Below are 17732 nucleotides of genomic sequence, written 5' to 3' on the forward strand. Positions count from 1 at the left end.
CATATTAAACCTCTACAATATTGTGTCAACATACTTCCTCGAGTTTGACCAGAGATTCATCTTTATCTCTTGTAATTTCCATGCCCAAAATATAGTTTGCAACACTAAAATCCTTCATGTCGAATTTAGAGGACACCCAGATCTTCAAATCCTGGATAATTTATTTGTAATTTCTAATTAGCAACATATCTCCACGTACAAGACCAAATAAATAATATAGTCACCAATTAATCTAAAATATACACAGTGATAAGTTTTTCTCGTTGTGAAACCATGTCCCTATATATATGTATCAAAATTTTGATACCACATCCTTCATGACTATTTTAACCCATACAAATACTTTTTTAACATGCATACCAGTTCTTTCTTACCCTTCACCACAAAGCCTTCAGGTTGATTCAAGTAGATATCTTCTTTGAGATCCCCAAGAAGAAATTTTCTCTTCACATCCATCTATTCTAGCTAAAAAGTAGAAAGAGATAAAAGTAATCTAATATAATCTAACTTGGCAGCAGGAGAAAAAATATCAACAAAATCGATTCCCGACACATGGGAATAACCTTTTTCTACCAACCGAGCATTGTATTTCTCCACCTTTCCTTTTGCATTCATCTTCTTCTTAAACATGTATTTTCTACCAATGGGTTTCCTTCCAATCAACAACTCCACCAAATCCCAAGCCTTATATTTTCCAAAGATGCCAGTTCATCAACCATGGCCTCATTCTAGAGTTTTCCATCCTCTAAATCCACTGCTTCCCTAACAGTTATTGGATGATCATCAGTAACAAATAAAGAAAAATTTGAATAGAAAGCATAAGGACTATACCTCTTTGTTGCCTTCTCTCTTGAACTGATCTTCTCAAACCTGGAGTGTGTGGCTCTTCCTCTTTCGATTCCTGTTCTGCTATAGAGTCTGATTCTTCCTCCTTTAGTTCAAACTATATCTTCTCATGTTCCTTTGGTAGGACTTCATGTTTAATAACATATTTCGCCTCTCAAAAAACCACATCTCAGTTGTACATAACTTTCCTTGTTTCTGGGTTCCAAATAATATAACCTTTCAAACCATCATTATAACCAATAAAGATTCACCTTTCAGATTTACTCTCCAAATAGGTTCTTTTCTCTTTTGGAACATGTACATATGCATCACAGCTAAATACCCTATGATGTGAGAGAGAGGGTTTTGTACCAATCCATACCTCATGTGGGGTCTTATCCGCCAATGCTGAGGAATGTGATATGTGAAATAGGTAACATGCAATATCCACTTCCTTTTCCCAAAATTCTTTTCCTAACCTAACACCACTCAACATGCTTCTTTCCTTCTCCATCATCGTCCTATTCATCCTTTCTGCAACTCCATTTTGTTGAGGTTTTTATGGAGTAGTCTTCTACCATGTTATACCCCACTTCTTATAGAACTCTTCAAATTCCTTCTTGCAGAACTCTCCACCATTATCTATCCTCACAACCTTAATCTTCTTCTCTATCTAATTTTCCACTAGAATCTTAAATTCTTTAAACTTGTCAAATACCTCATATTTATTCTTGAGGAAATATATCCATGTATTCCTTGAGAAGTCATCTATAAATGAGACATAGTACGCAGACTTCCCTAGTGATGGAACCAACACAAGTCCAAACACATCACTATGCCCAAACTCTAATATCCCTTTCACCCTCTTAGCAATAGAGGGGAAACTCACCCGATTGTGCTTCCCATATACAAAATGTTCATAGAAGTTGAAATCCAGAGATAAATTAGATATACCTTCTACCATGCCATTACTATGTAGTATTCAAAGGCACTTCTCCCCAATGTGTCCCAGTATTTGATGCCACAAAATAGTATTTTCTCGAGAGACTAGAATATTTTATGCTCTGCATTTAGGAACCACATAACTGTTACATTTATTAATAACAATACTACCTAACAACTTATACAGAGTTCTGATCCATACTCCCTGCATCAATACCAATGCTCCCTAAACCATCTTGTAGGTATCTTTCTTGAACACTTCTTTTACACAAGCATCATCCATCTTTCTTATAGAAATTAGATTTCTGGCCAATGTAGGAATATGTAGAACACCAATAAGTGTTCTAATACTTCCACCTTGCAATTTGAGCTTGACCTTTCTGTGTCTTATGATTCTAGCCTTCTTGCCATCCCATAGGAATGCATGACCACCATCATATTTCTCGTACTCACAAAACCACTCCCTATGGGGAATGAAGTGAAAGGATGCACTTGAGTCAATCAACAATGCCTCATGATCTGTGTGTGTACTTGAACAAGAAACTAAGTACACATAACCACCTTCATCTGAGGTGGCTTTCACCTCTAGAGAAGGAGCATCATTAGATCCCTTTCCTTTCTCAAGAGTTTTAGATATATAATGATTTTTGTAGTTCCCTTCTTTTTCACATTTCCAACATACCTTTACAGATTTTCCTTGATATTTAGATCTCCCACCGGATTTAGATCCCCCACTTGAGGAATTACTTTTGTTTATGTTTTGGGTCTATCCTCTCATATAAAAGGCATCCCCATTCTAGCTGTCCATATTTTTCTATCTCATCTCCTTTGACAATGAGGATGAGACTATTTCATCAAACTTCAAGGTAGTTTTATTGCTACCTATTGCCAACAACTAGATTATTCCACGAATCTGGTAGAGAACATAATAGACTTATGCACTTTTCTTCATCTAAAATTTTAATATCAATGGATAAAAACTAGCTTACCACAGTACTAAGGGAATTTAGATGATCTGTTACGGAGTCTCCATCCTTCATCCTCAAGTTATACATATTTTTCCATAGGAACAATTTGTTCACAAAATACTTACATTGATACAAAGTCCCTAACTTGTCACATCAAGCCTTTTCCGTAGCTTCCCCTCATACATTCAACAATACTGAATCTGAGAGACACAATCATATTGTACTCTTCGCCTTCCAATCTAACCTCGCCCAGTCCTCTGCCGACATTCCTGTGGTGTCGTACATGGATCTATAGCAATAAATTGATCTCTATCCACTAGCAGGTCCTCCATCTTGATCTTCCACAGCTCAAAACTTTGTCCATTGGATTTCTCAATTTCTATCTTTCCATTGTTCGCCATCTTCTTTCATCACAAGAATTGATCCCGTATATTTCCCACTATAACAGGGTCTGCCACAGGCCCAAGAAAAACCCCTCAACAGCAAAGGCATCCCCTTGAAGTGAAAACAACTCTAATACCAAATGAAGGTTTTAAACTTGTACAAAAATTACTTGCAAATGAATTCTTAAAAGAGAAAAAATATATAATGGCGAGAAAATAAAACAAATATACACAAAGATTTCCCCTCGATCCAAAAAATGAGAATACTAGATTGATTCTTCATTATATTCCTTTTAGTGTTACAATATATATATATATATATATATATATATATATATATATATATATATATATATATATATATATATATATATATATATATATATATATATATATATATATACTGAAACATTCATAAACCCCAATCCACTAACCCTGGATTAGAACATAACCATAGTTCCCTTGACCGGATCTACAAATACCATTGGAAAAAACGATTGTGCCAAAGAAACCATGCGCAAAACCATGCGTATGCCTGCTCACCATTGCCATCCTTGGGTTCACCCAACTATTATTTGGTCCGCATAAAATAAAAAATTGAGATAATGGGACTATATAATAAATAATTTCCATAGTGATCTTATTACTATATAAATTTCCTAAAAAATTTGTGGTACCTCCATCTACAATCATTACTTAAAATTCTTATTATGGATGTATAAAGTAACTAATAATTTTTTCTAACTTGCAATTAATGAAGTTATTGTTGCTACTCAAATCAATCAACATTATTACCTTTTTATTTCTAGCATGTCCTTCTATCAGTTGCGGGTTTGTTTATTATTGATGCTAGCCAATGTACAAGAAGATATGGTTGGAGTAGTTTCCTCTATTTCTATATCTTCTAACGGTTCCAATTATTGATTTTCTTCCTCTTTGGAATCTATATAGAATAATTTTCTCTCACCAAATTTATGCCCTTTACTATACCTCCTATCACAATTAAAAAATAATCATTTTTCTCTTCCTTTATCCATTTTTGAGGTGATAACCTAGTAGCTTGAGTGACATTAGGGGAGGGAAAATGGTTTTCTATATAAATGTTAGTGGGAATGCTTCTAGTGGCTATATTTTCACTTTAAACTTCTTTTTCCAATTTAAAAGCATGTGGAAATGGTTTAGTTTTTAATAGAAACCCCTCATGTTGAATTCTCTCCTTTAAAGTTTCCATAAAAACATGTAACAGATTATCCTTTCGAATGTTCTTTATCACGAGACTTAACTTTTGGAATTATTAAATAGTCTATGATTAGACATATTTGCTATATATTTATCAATTTAATAAAGAATGTTATTCTCTTAATATCCCTGTAATGTGCTATAAAATAATCCATAAAAGTCGAAAAGGAGGTGATATAATATCTTTTTCATTTGTAAAGTCATTGCTACCAAAAAACATTGATCAAGTTATAAATAGAATGGTGCAAGGGTTACTTTTTGTAAAATGGGAACTTGGTGTAGTTCAGATAATTTAGATCTATTTAGAATATCTATGTTATAGTATGATTAGGATAAAATTTTCTCATGTCATTATTGGGAATAAAGTAAATCCTTGGTGTGAAGTTGAATTCCCAATGGCATTGTTGTTGGAGTGATGAATAATCTAGGAATCAATATTCATGTTCTCCACATTTGTTAAAATATTATACATATGTGACCGAGGTTCAAATTTTTTTAATCACTATTTTAATGATTTGTTTATGTCTCAATATCACCTTTAGGGAACCTATTGTCTAGGATATGTATGAGCATTCCTACCATGGAATTTGTTAATTTATTCATCTTTTGATCCATATTTTGTTTCGTATTTTCCATATTATTTTTTCATTTTTATTTGTTTGTTTATCAAATTAGTCTTTTTTGCTAACCAATCACTCAATTCATTAATTGTGTTCTCCAATTCAGATATTTGGTCCTACATTTCTTCAGTGTTCTGATATGACATGGTCGAACACTCCAGACATTTAATAGTTGCATTTTTTTTGCCAAATGATTAGCCAGGTTGAACATGGTGCCGCTCAAATTAGGTCTTTAAAGAATCAAACATGATTGTTTTACTTGGAACACATATCTGAGAATAGTTGTAGGACTAATAAAAAACTATTATTTAAGTAGATTGTAGCTTTCAAATTATATATAGATTTAAAATAAGAATTATAAAAAAAATATCATAGGTTCTACAATATGTCTCTTAAAGTTCCTAAAAGTTTTGCTTTTTGATATATCCTAGAAAAACATTATGACATAGTACAAAGAAATTTTTGTAAGGTTAGTTTTAGAACTAGTAAAATACTGTAATTCTTGCATGCTATAACCTTGAAAATATAGTGAACCAAAACATGAAATTTTTACCAAAAGGTACTTCGATATTTCTTCATAAGTTCCTAAAAAATTATATTAAAAATGTTGGTCAAGGTTGTCATTGATTTCAATATGGCATTATTGGAGATGGAAAATATTCTTGTGATACATGAACCTCATGCAAACCCTAAGTGCTAAGGATGTCATTAATGAAGTAAAACCTAGATGCTAAGGTTATCCTAACATTATGAATATGTCAAGACATTAATGAATAATTCTAAGATGCCCATGATGCCCTAAACATGAATATTGATGTATAATCCATATGTGCCAATTATGTCCTTAATATACAAGCCCTTGCCCTAATAACATGGAGTCCTTTCTCTTGATGGAAAAGCCCTAAAACCACCTTTATTCCTTCGCTCATGATGATGACACCTTACCTCGATTCATGATGCCATAAGGAAGCCTCAACCCTTACAAATGTTTTAATCCTAGAGGAAGTCATAACATTGTCCAAAACACAATATCCTAAAGGCTGCCATGAATAAAATTATGATGACAACTCACAAAAATAATTTTCTTGATGGGAAAATGACCTTATTAAAATATAAAATTGATACCATCTTGTAGAGGACAATCTCCCCATTCAAACAAGATATCACATGCCCTCTAACTCTTAGATTGGGAGAAAATTATTTTTGAAGTTAAAATACTATATATCTTATCATAGCCAACCTAAGCTGACTAGTGTAGGTTGCCATGTCCCCTCAATAGACGTGTCTATTCCTTTAACTCAGAATTTAGTATAAATTGGTGTCTAAAACCTTCATTCTACCATCAAGTTCGGTGAGATTTCAGAGAATAAAACACATAATTAGGTGGCCAATTTAGATAAGTAAGATGGAGGCTGAGGAGGATTGTTTTAGAGCATTGTTTGGGAATTTTTAAGTAAAAATTATAGCTCGGACTTGTTGTAAGCTCGAACAACAAACCATAGTAGACAACACATCTTGGGAGGATATTTCAAGCATGGACTAGTGTTTTGGAAGTTGCATAGAACACATCTGTGAAGGGCTCAGTGTAATAAATCTGTGAAGAACTTAGACCTATTTTTGGGTGCCTCCATACTTTGAATTTATTGGAGATTATAGTCTCGAACCAGTAAAAACTTCCTTACCTCGAACCTATGGTATTAAGACCTGAAAAGTGATAAATTTGAGAGTGTGAACAATGAAGTATTTGAAGCCTTGACAGTCACGTATTTGGAGCCTTGGACAATCATCTCTTAAACTCATACTTGACCACCAATTGTAGCCTAGACTTGTAACTCATTTATTGATTTGTTGCAGCTGAGTGTTTCATTTTGGAATTGCAGAAACTCGTGGATAGGTGTCTGTGGTAAGCTAACTGTCGACATCAGAGAGTGACATTACTCAGTGCTCATATCTATAAGCATTCTTGGAGGACTCAGACTACTTGAATTATGGGAAGTCTTTGTATAGAACTTAGTCTTAGCATAAATACCTCGAACTTGCTGGAAAGGCTACAGAACTGTGTTCATCTAAGGTGGCTCAGATCTATGTGTGGCAGCTAAGATATAAGGCATTACATCTAGCTGTGGATTGTGGACAAGGAGCTCGAGTATTGTTTGGAGGAACTTTATTAAAGGATCTCTTGAAGTCTTGTTGAGGCAGTCTTGCCATCACTTTAGGGAGGACTACTAGATTTGGAGAACTCTTTGAGGATCATTGGTTGCACCCTCCTAAAGTATCTTATTCAAGATTCCTTGAAGTATATTGAAGGCCTTAGAGTAGTTGATATTAGAGACAATCTTGAAGACTTGAACTTGTTGGAGACCATATTGAAGATTGGATTTGAAGCATACCTTGAGGAGTATTAATTGAACCCTCTTGAAGCAGCTTATTGAGACAAGTGTTAGCCTTGTTGAATAACACCTTGATGCAGCTCATTCTAGATAGCTGGAGCATTGAAGACATTGTGAAGCACTTGAAGAATTATTTGGTGCATACCTTGTGGATTAGTGCAGCTTACTGAAGACATATTGTTGAGAAGCTTTAGCTGATCTTGGAGACACTATTGAAGATCATGATGCAGTATTGAAGGCCTTCATGATGCAACCTTGAAGAGTTTTTTTTTGGGTGACATGAAGAGTAGTGGTGACACCTTCTAAGAAGACAAGGTTGACATTGATGAAGTGATTTGGAGAAGAAATTTCCGAAGACATTAACATGGCTCATTGAAGAATATATTGGGAGATGTGAAGAATCATATAACTTATCTTGATGAATTGAAGTTAAGGGTTGGAACCTCATAGAGACAAGTTTGGTGTCTTGGAAGATAGGGTTGGAGCCCTAGAGGATAGGAGTCCTCAAGGGACCAGTTTGGAGCCTATATAAGAGATAAGGTTAGAGCCCTAGAGGTTGGTGCCTCAAATTGAAAAGGTTGGAGGCTTGGGAAGTCTAAGTCGATGCTTGGCATAATACAGGTTGGGGCCTGGAAGATTGAATATTGGTGGCTTCATCCAGGGTTGGAGCCCTACAATATTATTGTACTCAATATATCTGATTAATAAAATCATTTATTCTATCATTCTTCATTTTGTGTTCTAATTATAAGTGATCTAACTACTAAAAATAATAACTGAAAAGAAATATTGATTCACCCCCCGTCTCAGTATTCCAACATAAAACTTGAAAAAATCTAGTGAAAATTCCAGATTGGCTTATTTGAAGGACAAAAGCTTTAGGGTTGTATGCTCTATTACCAAATTTTAGGAAACAAAAGCCTAAATATTCTAAGAATAGAAGGAGAAATAAGTCCACACCTTAATAATTGGATATACAAATGAATGTTAAAATCCACTTCGAGGGAGAAACTTCATTCTACAATTTAACAAATGTGTGAAATGAGATGAATTCTAAAACTAGAACCCTTTGTAATATATAGGAAACAAGGGGCACAATTATGATTAAAGCATCTAATTGATCAATAACGAAAAGACCAATATAAAAATAATGTAATAAATCAATATCTAAGGATCAACATTTGAAGTTTTGTTTTTTGTTGATGAGACATTGGTTCCTAATTATGGAGTATAAAGAAGCACATGAATTTTAAAAGGTGTTCCAAATACATGATGAATATATTAGTAGCAACAAAACCTCAATTGTCTTTTAGTGACCACAAAATTACATGTAATGAGAAATGATGCATCTCACATAATGTAATTGCCATGAATGCATGAATACACTAGAAGAAAAAAATCCATATACTATAAGAAAAGTGTTCCATGTTAAGAAATATGGTTTTCATCCTCAATAGAGGTTCTTATTCAAGTGACTCTAACCTTAAGATCTTAGTTAGTTCAAATTAGGAAAAGTTCAAGGAAAAAGACATTATCTCTAAAATGGTTGACAATGTAGATCTTTGCAACTTGGGTTCTCATTCTTGCAACATTAAACAAGAAAAAAACATCAATAAATAAATCTAAAAAAGTCTCTAACCATAATATTAATCGCAAAATCCTTAGAAATGATGGGAGGGATACAACTAATGATGTTTGACTCTTTGACTGAATAAATCTACAATTAGTGAAAAGAAAAATCTAATCTAACCTTTTGTAAAAGGTGTAGGGACACAAATGCTAATTTTTTAAAATTGTGCTCCTTACTTAGTAATATCTATGTTGGATTATTTTTTGTTTACTCATACATCCTAATGATCGACCATAGTTGATTGATTTGAAATGTCGAATCAAAAAATTCTATGAAAAATAAATATGAAAGAATTTTCTAATCATAAAAGCCTTTGAACTAAGATAATAACCCTATACAAAAGGGATACAACTCATGGTGTTTGACTCTTTGAACAAATATGCTTGCAACTAGTGAAAATAAAATCAGATATAACCTTTCCTAAAATGTGTAAGGACATATATTTTATGTTCTTTAGTTGTGCTTCTTTCGTAGTAATATATATGTTGGATAAAATTTATTTATATGTATTTTGTGATGAGAGACCACAACTAATTGGTAAAAAATGTTGATTCAAAAAATTTGATGCAAAATAAATCCAAAGGTATTCTCTAATCATAATATTAATTGTGTAAGCCTTAAAACTGAGATACTAAACCTGTGTGGAAGGGATATAACTAATGATGTTTAAGCCTTTGATTGAATACATCTATAACTAATGAAATAAAAATCTGATAGTCTTTATTAAAAGACACAAAGACCTAGATGTCATGGCCTTTAACTATGCTAGATCAAATTTATTTATATGTTCTTCTGGCTCCGGGATCACAATTGATTTCTCTAAAATACCCACTCAAAAAATTCTAGGAAATGGATCAAAAAAATTCTTTAATCATAATATTAATCATAGAAACCTCATAACTAAGATACTTACCCTACCCTATATGGACGGGATACAACTAATTATTCTAAACTCATTGAATGAATACACCTGTAACTAATGAAAATAAAATATAATCTAACCTATCCTAAAAGGTGTAGGGATGTAGATGTTAAGCTATTTAGATGTGAACCTTATCATATCTTATTTGAATCATATTTCTGTAAGAATAGTTCCTAATGAGGTACTACACTTGATTTTTCTGAAGCGTTAACTCAATAAATTTTATGCAAAATCGATCCATAAGAATTCATTAATCATAATATTAATTTGAGAAGCCTTAGAGCTGAGATTCTAACGCTATATATAAGGGATACAACTAATGATGTCCAACTCTGTGAACAAACATGCCTCGAACTAGTGAAAAGAAAATCTGATCTGACAATTTTTTAAAAGGTGTAGGGATGCAGATGTTATGCTTTTCTTAATTGTGCTCCCTACCTATTAATATTTGTGCTAGATCATATTTTTTTTTTATACTTCGTAATATGGGATCGCACTTGATTGGTTCAAACTTTTGACTCATGAAATTATAAATTATCTAATCATAATATTAATAATAGAAGCCTTAAATTTGATACACTGACCTTATAAATAACGCATACAACTAATGGTGTTCAACTCTTTGAACAAATATGCCCGCAACTAGTGAAATAAATTCAGATATGACCTTTCTTAAAAGGTGTAGGGACGTAGATATTATGTTCTTTAACCTTTCTTCTTACCTATTAATATCTTTGTTGCGTTATATTTGTATTTGGTACTTGTTGATGAGGGACCAAACTTTATTGGTCTGAAATGTCGAATCGAGAAATTCTATGTAGAATGGATTTGGAAGAATTCTTTAATCTTAATATTCATAACAAAAACCATAGGACTCATATGCTAACCCTATATGAAACCGATACAACTAATGATATTTGAGTTTTTTGAACAAATGTTCTTGCAACCGGTGAAAATAAAATATGATCTAACCTTTCTTAAAGGTTGATAGGGCATAGATGTTATGCTCTTTAACTATGCTCTTTACCTATGTATATCTATGTTTGATCACATTTCCGTTTTATACTCCCTAATGAAGCACCACACTATTTTGGTCCAAAACCTCAACTCAAGAAATTCTAAGTAAAATGGATATGAAAGAATCATTCAATCGTAATGTTAATAACAAAAGCCTTCGAACTAAGATACTAACACTATATTGAATGGACAAAACTAATGGTGTTCGACTATTTGAACACATATGTGCGTAACTCATTAAAATAAAAATGGATCTAAACTTTCTTAAGAGGTGTATGGATGCAAACTTTATGGCCTTTAACTAAGCTCATTGTCTATCAATATCTTTGTTGGATCAAATTTTTTTTCAAGAACTAGGGCCACAGTTGATTGGTTTTGAGATATTATGTCTCTTAAACTTAATAAATAAATCATAACAATTGTTTTTTTTTTTTTTTTTTTTAATTATCTTATAATAGGTTACATTCCAACCTTTGCTATTATAACCCTTAAGACAAAACATAAGATGATGGATTGAACATAGGACCTTCATCACTTTTATTTACTTTACAATAAAAGGCTTTGCCAAGTGAGCTACCCTCATATGTATATAGCATTATTATGTTTTTTTGTTTGTTTGTCAAGTTGTCTGTGTTCCTCTAGACTTGACTTGTGGCTTGAGAACTGCGATCCAAGGGCATCTAAGCCGTCAAAGTCACGTGGGGATCACACTTGGCCTGAGCCACACCAACCCTAAGCTGACTGGATTTTAGCGTGTCTCCTCCCCCTAGCACACGTGCAACAACCTCCGTGAGGATTGATCCTGGATCACCTTGCTAAAGAGGCCCATAACATTATTATGATTATTCATAACTTAAAAATTATTAACTTTGTTAATAATGCCCATACACATGTCTAGTTTGAAATAAATATTCTAGAATTTTAATTTAATTATCAATAATTAATAGATAGATGGTAAAGATTTAACCTTATCATCATCAAATATTACAAAATATTTTAATAAGACTGTGAATTGAAATTTATTTTAAAGACTTTTTTCTATTTTCAATTTAATTAAAAATTAGAATTAAAATATTATATAAATTACCCAACACTCCTGTATTCGAATTTTATTTTGGTATAAAAATGTTAAAATTTAAAATAATATGTCAAAATTGTTATACAAAACATAGGCACGACCTTTACTAATTACAAAATATTAATTAATATAATATAATATAATAATTAAATCCATACATATATATATATATAGTATATACCATTTTGCTTTCAAGTTTAAAATAAATCCATCGGTCTCTAATTAATATTTGAAAGTAAATCCATTCATTTCTTGTCCATTTTTAAAATTTCACCGCACTAAACATTATCGTTACCAACTTGATAAGATTTAAATACAATATCTGCATTAGCAGATTACTTTTAAAATCTCACGATTCCCCTTCAACATAAAATTAATATTCAACATTGTAATTACCAGCTATTATAATGTAGTATGATGTAATAGAGAATTTCGAGACGGGACAGCAACTTCAGGGCAGCTAGCAGAGGCGTGCATGGAACAGCAGGGAATACCTGGTACAGAATGAACGCACGCATTTTACTGGAAATAGTCAATTAAGTTGGCACCATATTTTACGATCGGAGTCGACTCATTCCGTGTTGAATATTCGATATCAACGCAGGTTTTAGTATCACTTTACCCTGAATCCGTCATAAAATGATTATATTCCAACCTTCCACCCCGTTCCAGGTTCCACTATTTTTCCACTCCTTTTCTTGGAAGCAACCGAACAATCACTGAACGCGACACCAGTCACACGACTTTGCGAATCAAGAAGCTTTCGCAGCATTCACAAATGAAATTTTGAGGCATCCAGAAGCTAATTTCTGTATATATTAAGGCAAGTAAACAACAATTACACAATCAATTACTTCTCTCTAATTTGGCTATATTGGAGTCTGGGGCCACCGGGTATCTAATCTTTGAGCAGTACAGTACGCAGTACCAGACGTTGTTACAGATCGGGAGACTAATTATTTCAGAGTATCGCAGGCGAGCCAAGCAAGGCAGAATATATATATTGATAGAAATTGAGCAAAGAAAACTGGGTAAGAAAAAATAGGAAGATCCTGTCCGGCAATTGGGATTTTTCTTTACGATGGAGACCAAATGCAATATTTCGGTTAAAAATCTAGGAGTCACGGGATTCGATCACAGAACTGCACCACTGGTGGATCTGGCGAGGCCACGGCATGTCATTGTCAAAGAAGAAACGGCACTGATGTCGACGTCAGCGGAAGGCGGCCTTCAGAAGCCGGATGAAAAATCTGGAATTATATCAGGTGAGGGCGAACGTTATTCTGTTGCGGAAGCCAGAGATTTCCCAGTATTGATTGATTTTGAGAAAATATGCCTTTGGGACCATGATGGCGATCTTAAGGTCGGAATTAGAATGGAAGATCCAGATTATATGAAGAAAAGATTATTGGAATGGGTTCACGCGGTTGGGGCGTATGCTCGTTTGCTCCAAGCTTCTGCAGATATAAGATAGGGAGCACGAACAACATATCCGAGCGAACATCCAAACATGATTTATTCGGTAATAGTATTAATATTGAAAATACAGGTAAAAATGTGACAAAATTGGAGGAGAAAATGAATAAGTACCACCTTGCTGTATTTCTCGACCAACGAAGAAGAAGGTCGAGCAACAGAACCAGGTAGTGGGTATGGAAAAGGAACTTTCAAACCCAACCGCAACTTGTGACAGAAAGTTGGGCAAAAGCTTTTACGAGACTTGGGCAACTTCAATTTCTTTTCTTCAGAGGCTTCTAACTTGTATGCTGCACAATAATCTTCACTTATATGCAGAATATTGGGAGTAACCGATGGGAACTGTCTGCGTGTCCCATGCATTGTTTATCATTCTTTTCACTTGGAAAGTAATTTCCAGGGATAATTTATTCTCAATGAAAAGGCTCTCATTCATTGTATTAAAGATTAAATTCGAGTGGGGATGATTTAATCATTAATTCCGACCATTTAATACAAGTGTAAGTGACAGATTAGATTATTTTTAATAATGAAAAATTAAAATAACAGCAAGGGAATTGTCAACTTTATTCTAAATCTTTTACGTTTTATTTTTTCAAGTGAATGAATATAATTATGAAAAAAAATAATAATAATGTGGAAGAATATAATTATGAAAATTTATAAATTTTGTTTGGAAAAAAAGTAATGGTACTGTGAATGAATTTTATTGAGATTTAATAGGGATTTGTTGATATCACAAGTTTCAATTTTTTTGAGATTTAATAGGGATTGGTTGATCCCACAAGTTTTAGTTATAAGAAAATTGTAATTTTAATAAAGTAAGAGCTTTTAAAGTGTAAAATAATTTTAAATTTACAGGGTTTTAATTAATTAAACAAGTTTTTTTTAGAGCTTTAAATCTATTTATATATTAAAAAACCATAGTTAATTTCTAAGCCTCTAACACTAATACTTCTGCTATTAAATCTTACATTTAAATAATTATTTAATTTCTAACATTTTTGCTAAATTTTACCCTATTAAATTTTAATTTTAATAATCTTTTAATCTCTAAACCTTCCCATACTCAATTCTGCTGAGTTAAGTTGCCATAATATACAGCGACATAAAATAAATTATTAATAAATAATAATAAATATGATTGATATAAAGCTATGAGTTTATCAACCATATTAAGATTTATTAATATGATTGTGCTAATAAATACTCTTTTAATTTCTAAAATTGCTATTTTCTACTGAGTGCTAATTTTAAATAATCTTCCTCTTCTATACCTAATACAGAGCAACATGAAATTTAGTAAATTAATCAACATTCCAGATATTAAGATTTATTAATATGATTGTGCTAATAAATATTCTTTTAATTTCTAAAATTGCTATTTTCTACTGAATGCTAATTTTAAATAATCGTCCTCTTCTCTACCTAATACAGAGCAACATGAAATTTAGTAAATTAATCAACATTCCAGATAGTAGGTTGAAAATCTATATCTAAACAAAAATTGGACAAATCTCGTAAAGAATTTGAATAGCTGATTAACAGTCACAGTTACTTCCAGACAATTTTAGACTACCACGCGTGTAGAATTGTAACTTGTGTTGGCAGAGAATCCTATTTGTCATGTGAAACCGAAATCAAACTTTGTACAAAGTCAACGATCTTATTCAAAATTCTAAATACCATCGATTAGTTTAGATAGTTCCATGCTCATGTAGACATCAGCGTTGTACATTTTGAAAGCAATTCTGCACAAGAAGTCGTCTCGGTAGGTGAGAGTGAAACAAATGAAGCAATAATCACAAGTATTTGGGGGTGAAAGTGGTAATTGCTTTGAGATATTTATGGTCTATATATCGTTTTAAGGTTATGATATGATATGTTATGTAATTAAAATCTCTGAAACATTTGGATATGTTTTAGAGATGGTTTCTTGTAATTTCATAAAATTGAGTGAAAGGTTAAGTGGACTCAGTTGGCTTATTGGATTGTATTTAAGTCAATAATAATAATAAATTGATAGTTAAATAGTTTTTTTATTTAAAAAAGGTTTTACAGGATAAATCATGTGTATATTTTATTTTTATTTCTAATTTAGAAAAATAAGTAATTGGATTAGTCTTGCACTTATGTAATAATGAGATGGTTTTGAGACTACCATTATACTTCTAAAAGCTTATAAAGTATATTAAATTTTGGATTATTTAGTTTGCATAATTTACTACCACGTCAATTACCAATTAAACTGCTCACTTAAACACTTATATATAGTTTTTATTTTTATAATTATTTATAATTTGTTTTTTAAAGTAGTATCACAACCCATGATCATGGCCTTGATAAAGAAATTGTTATTGCAAAGTGAGGAATAATATGCAACACAAGAGGGACTCCCTGGTAAGAGAGCATTTGTAACATCCCTAAATAACTCGGTGTAAAACTATACAGTTGAGTAAATAGTAATTCTTTTAAAAGATTACGAATTAGTTATAAAACTAATTCTTGGTACTTCCTCTTTTTCTCCGATAATTTATGTTTCAAACGTGCCACTCTTGGGGGATATTTTTTTCCACATCTCATAACTATGGATCGGCGAGCACCCTAACAGAAATACGGGAGAGGAGGATGAAATCTGTACAGGTTCCGAAAACAAAGTTGGTTACCAATTATTTTGGGACGAAGTGGCAGACAATTCATGAATTCTTGCGCTGAAGAAATTTCAGGTTGTTTTATCAAGTAATAAATCTTCCATGTTGTACCAAAAAAAACACGGTTTCTGGATTCCGATTTCCTTGGTTTTATTTAATGGAAAATCATTGAATAAGCCAGGTCGATAGCTTATTCGATATCTCTGGAAAGCACGTTTGCTTCGGTGTGTTGAGAGAAAACTGTACACATAATCACTCGAATTGGTGACAGAAGGCTTAACAGCGAGGTAGTCGGATAAGGATAATGCATGCAGCGGAAAACGTGTTGGACCCTGACGCAAGAGGAGGAGAAAAACGCAGAAGTGTGAAAGAGACACTGTTATGAAAGGCTCTAAAGCTCTCTGGTCACGGAGTCTATCTAAGGCTTAATATTCAGAAAGAGAACGACCTTGTGTCGTTACTGTCCTGAAAAACTATTTTGAGCGTGCAACAAACTCGGAGAAGGTGCAGTGAACCACTGATCTCATTGGCAGTGGTTGGGTGGAGCTCTGCATTCATGATGGTCGGCGGTCCAATGGAGTCTTGCAAAACAGATGAGTATTATTTTAGCAAGAAATAGTTGTTCAAATTATAATTGTCAAGTCTGTGGTTACTTATTAGTATTGCATCTTAAAAAGCGCTGGATATGATGGACACTCAGTCTGTGTGTTGTTACCAGAACAAAAGAAAAACCGAATGTGAATGCGAGATGATTGTTAAATTAGTAAGTGAGTTTTTGAACCAGAAGGAATGGTAAACCACGCTACAGGGTACTGGGTTAGATTCTAGGCCTTGACGGGGTCTACGACTATGAATCAATCCAAATCCCTTACCATTAGAGGGTTTGTATCATTTATCCGTGATACATATGCTGATTTGAAAGTAACCAGGGATAATTAATCAATAGTTTTCTGTGTTAATTAATAGTTATCATGCAGAAAAGCATAGACCTCTCGAATAGCATTATTAGAATACTCATATTAATCTGGGTTAACTGTTGGTGAAGGGAGAAACTTAGCGTTAGTCTCTCAGACCAAGTTGATAGCAACAGTGAAGAGCAATCCCTCAGACCCTTTCGGAATTGTAACTACTACATCTAAACATAAATTACTTTCTTATCATCAATTCGAAAAGAAGCTTTTAAAAATGTAACCAGCACATCGAATGCATATTCGAGAAATTACATCCGCTGAACGAAATAACAAGACCCATAAACGAGGTTGCTATAAATGTAACCATACGATAATGAACAACAGAAAACAAAGAAACAAATGATGCTCTCTGCATCCTATAAGATGTATGCCGATTTATATGCATTTAAGCTACTGGTTAGATCTCGTAAAGAGAAATATGCGTTAGTGTGAATAAGCATTGTAAAAAGTGGAACAAGAATTTACTTGAATATATGTACCAGTTAATTAATATGTTATGCTTGCTCATGCAGATGAGTAGATGTTCAAAGATCTCTTTTAGAGGTTGTTTATTGATTGATTAATATGATATCTAATCTTGTTGCCAAGTTTGTTGACAACTTCATTGACAGGAAGCGATG

General features: G+C 32.9%; 1 protein-coding gene across 1 annotated transcript; it reads left to right on the forward strand.

Annotated features, from left to right (window-relative positions):
* Positions 1–13095: 13095 nt before the first annotated feature.
* Positions 13096–13509, forward strand: LOC149261918 (uncharacterized). The gene has a single exon (XM_089372291.1). The coding sequence runs from the start codon at positions 13096–13098 to the stop codon at positions 13486–13488; it is 393 nt and encodes a 130-aa protein (XP_089228417.1). The 3' UTR covers positions 13489–13509.
* Positions 13510–17732: the final 4223 nt, after the last annotated feature.

Source organism: Pinus tabuliformis, chromosome 6 (assembly GCF_031772625.1).
Source record: "Pinus tabuliformis cultivar Carrire ecotype Pingquan chromosome 6, CPIR1, whole genome shotgun sequence".
NCBI classification, from domain to species: Eukaryota; Viridiplantae; Streptophyta; class Pinopsida; order Pinales; family Pinaceae; genus Pinus; species Pinus tabuliformis.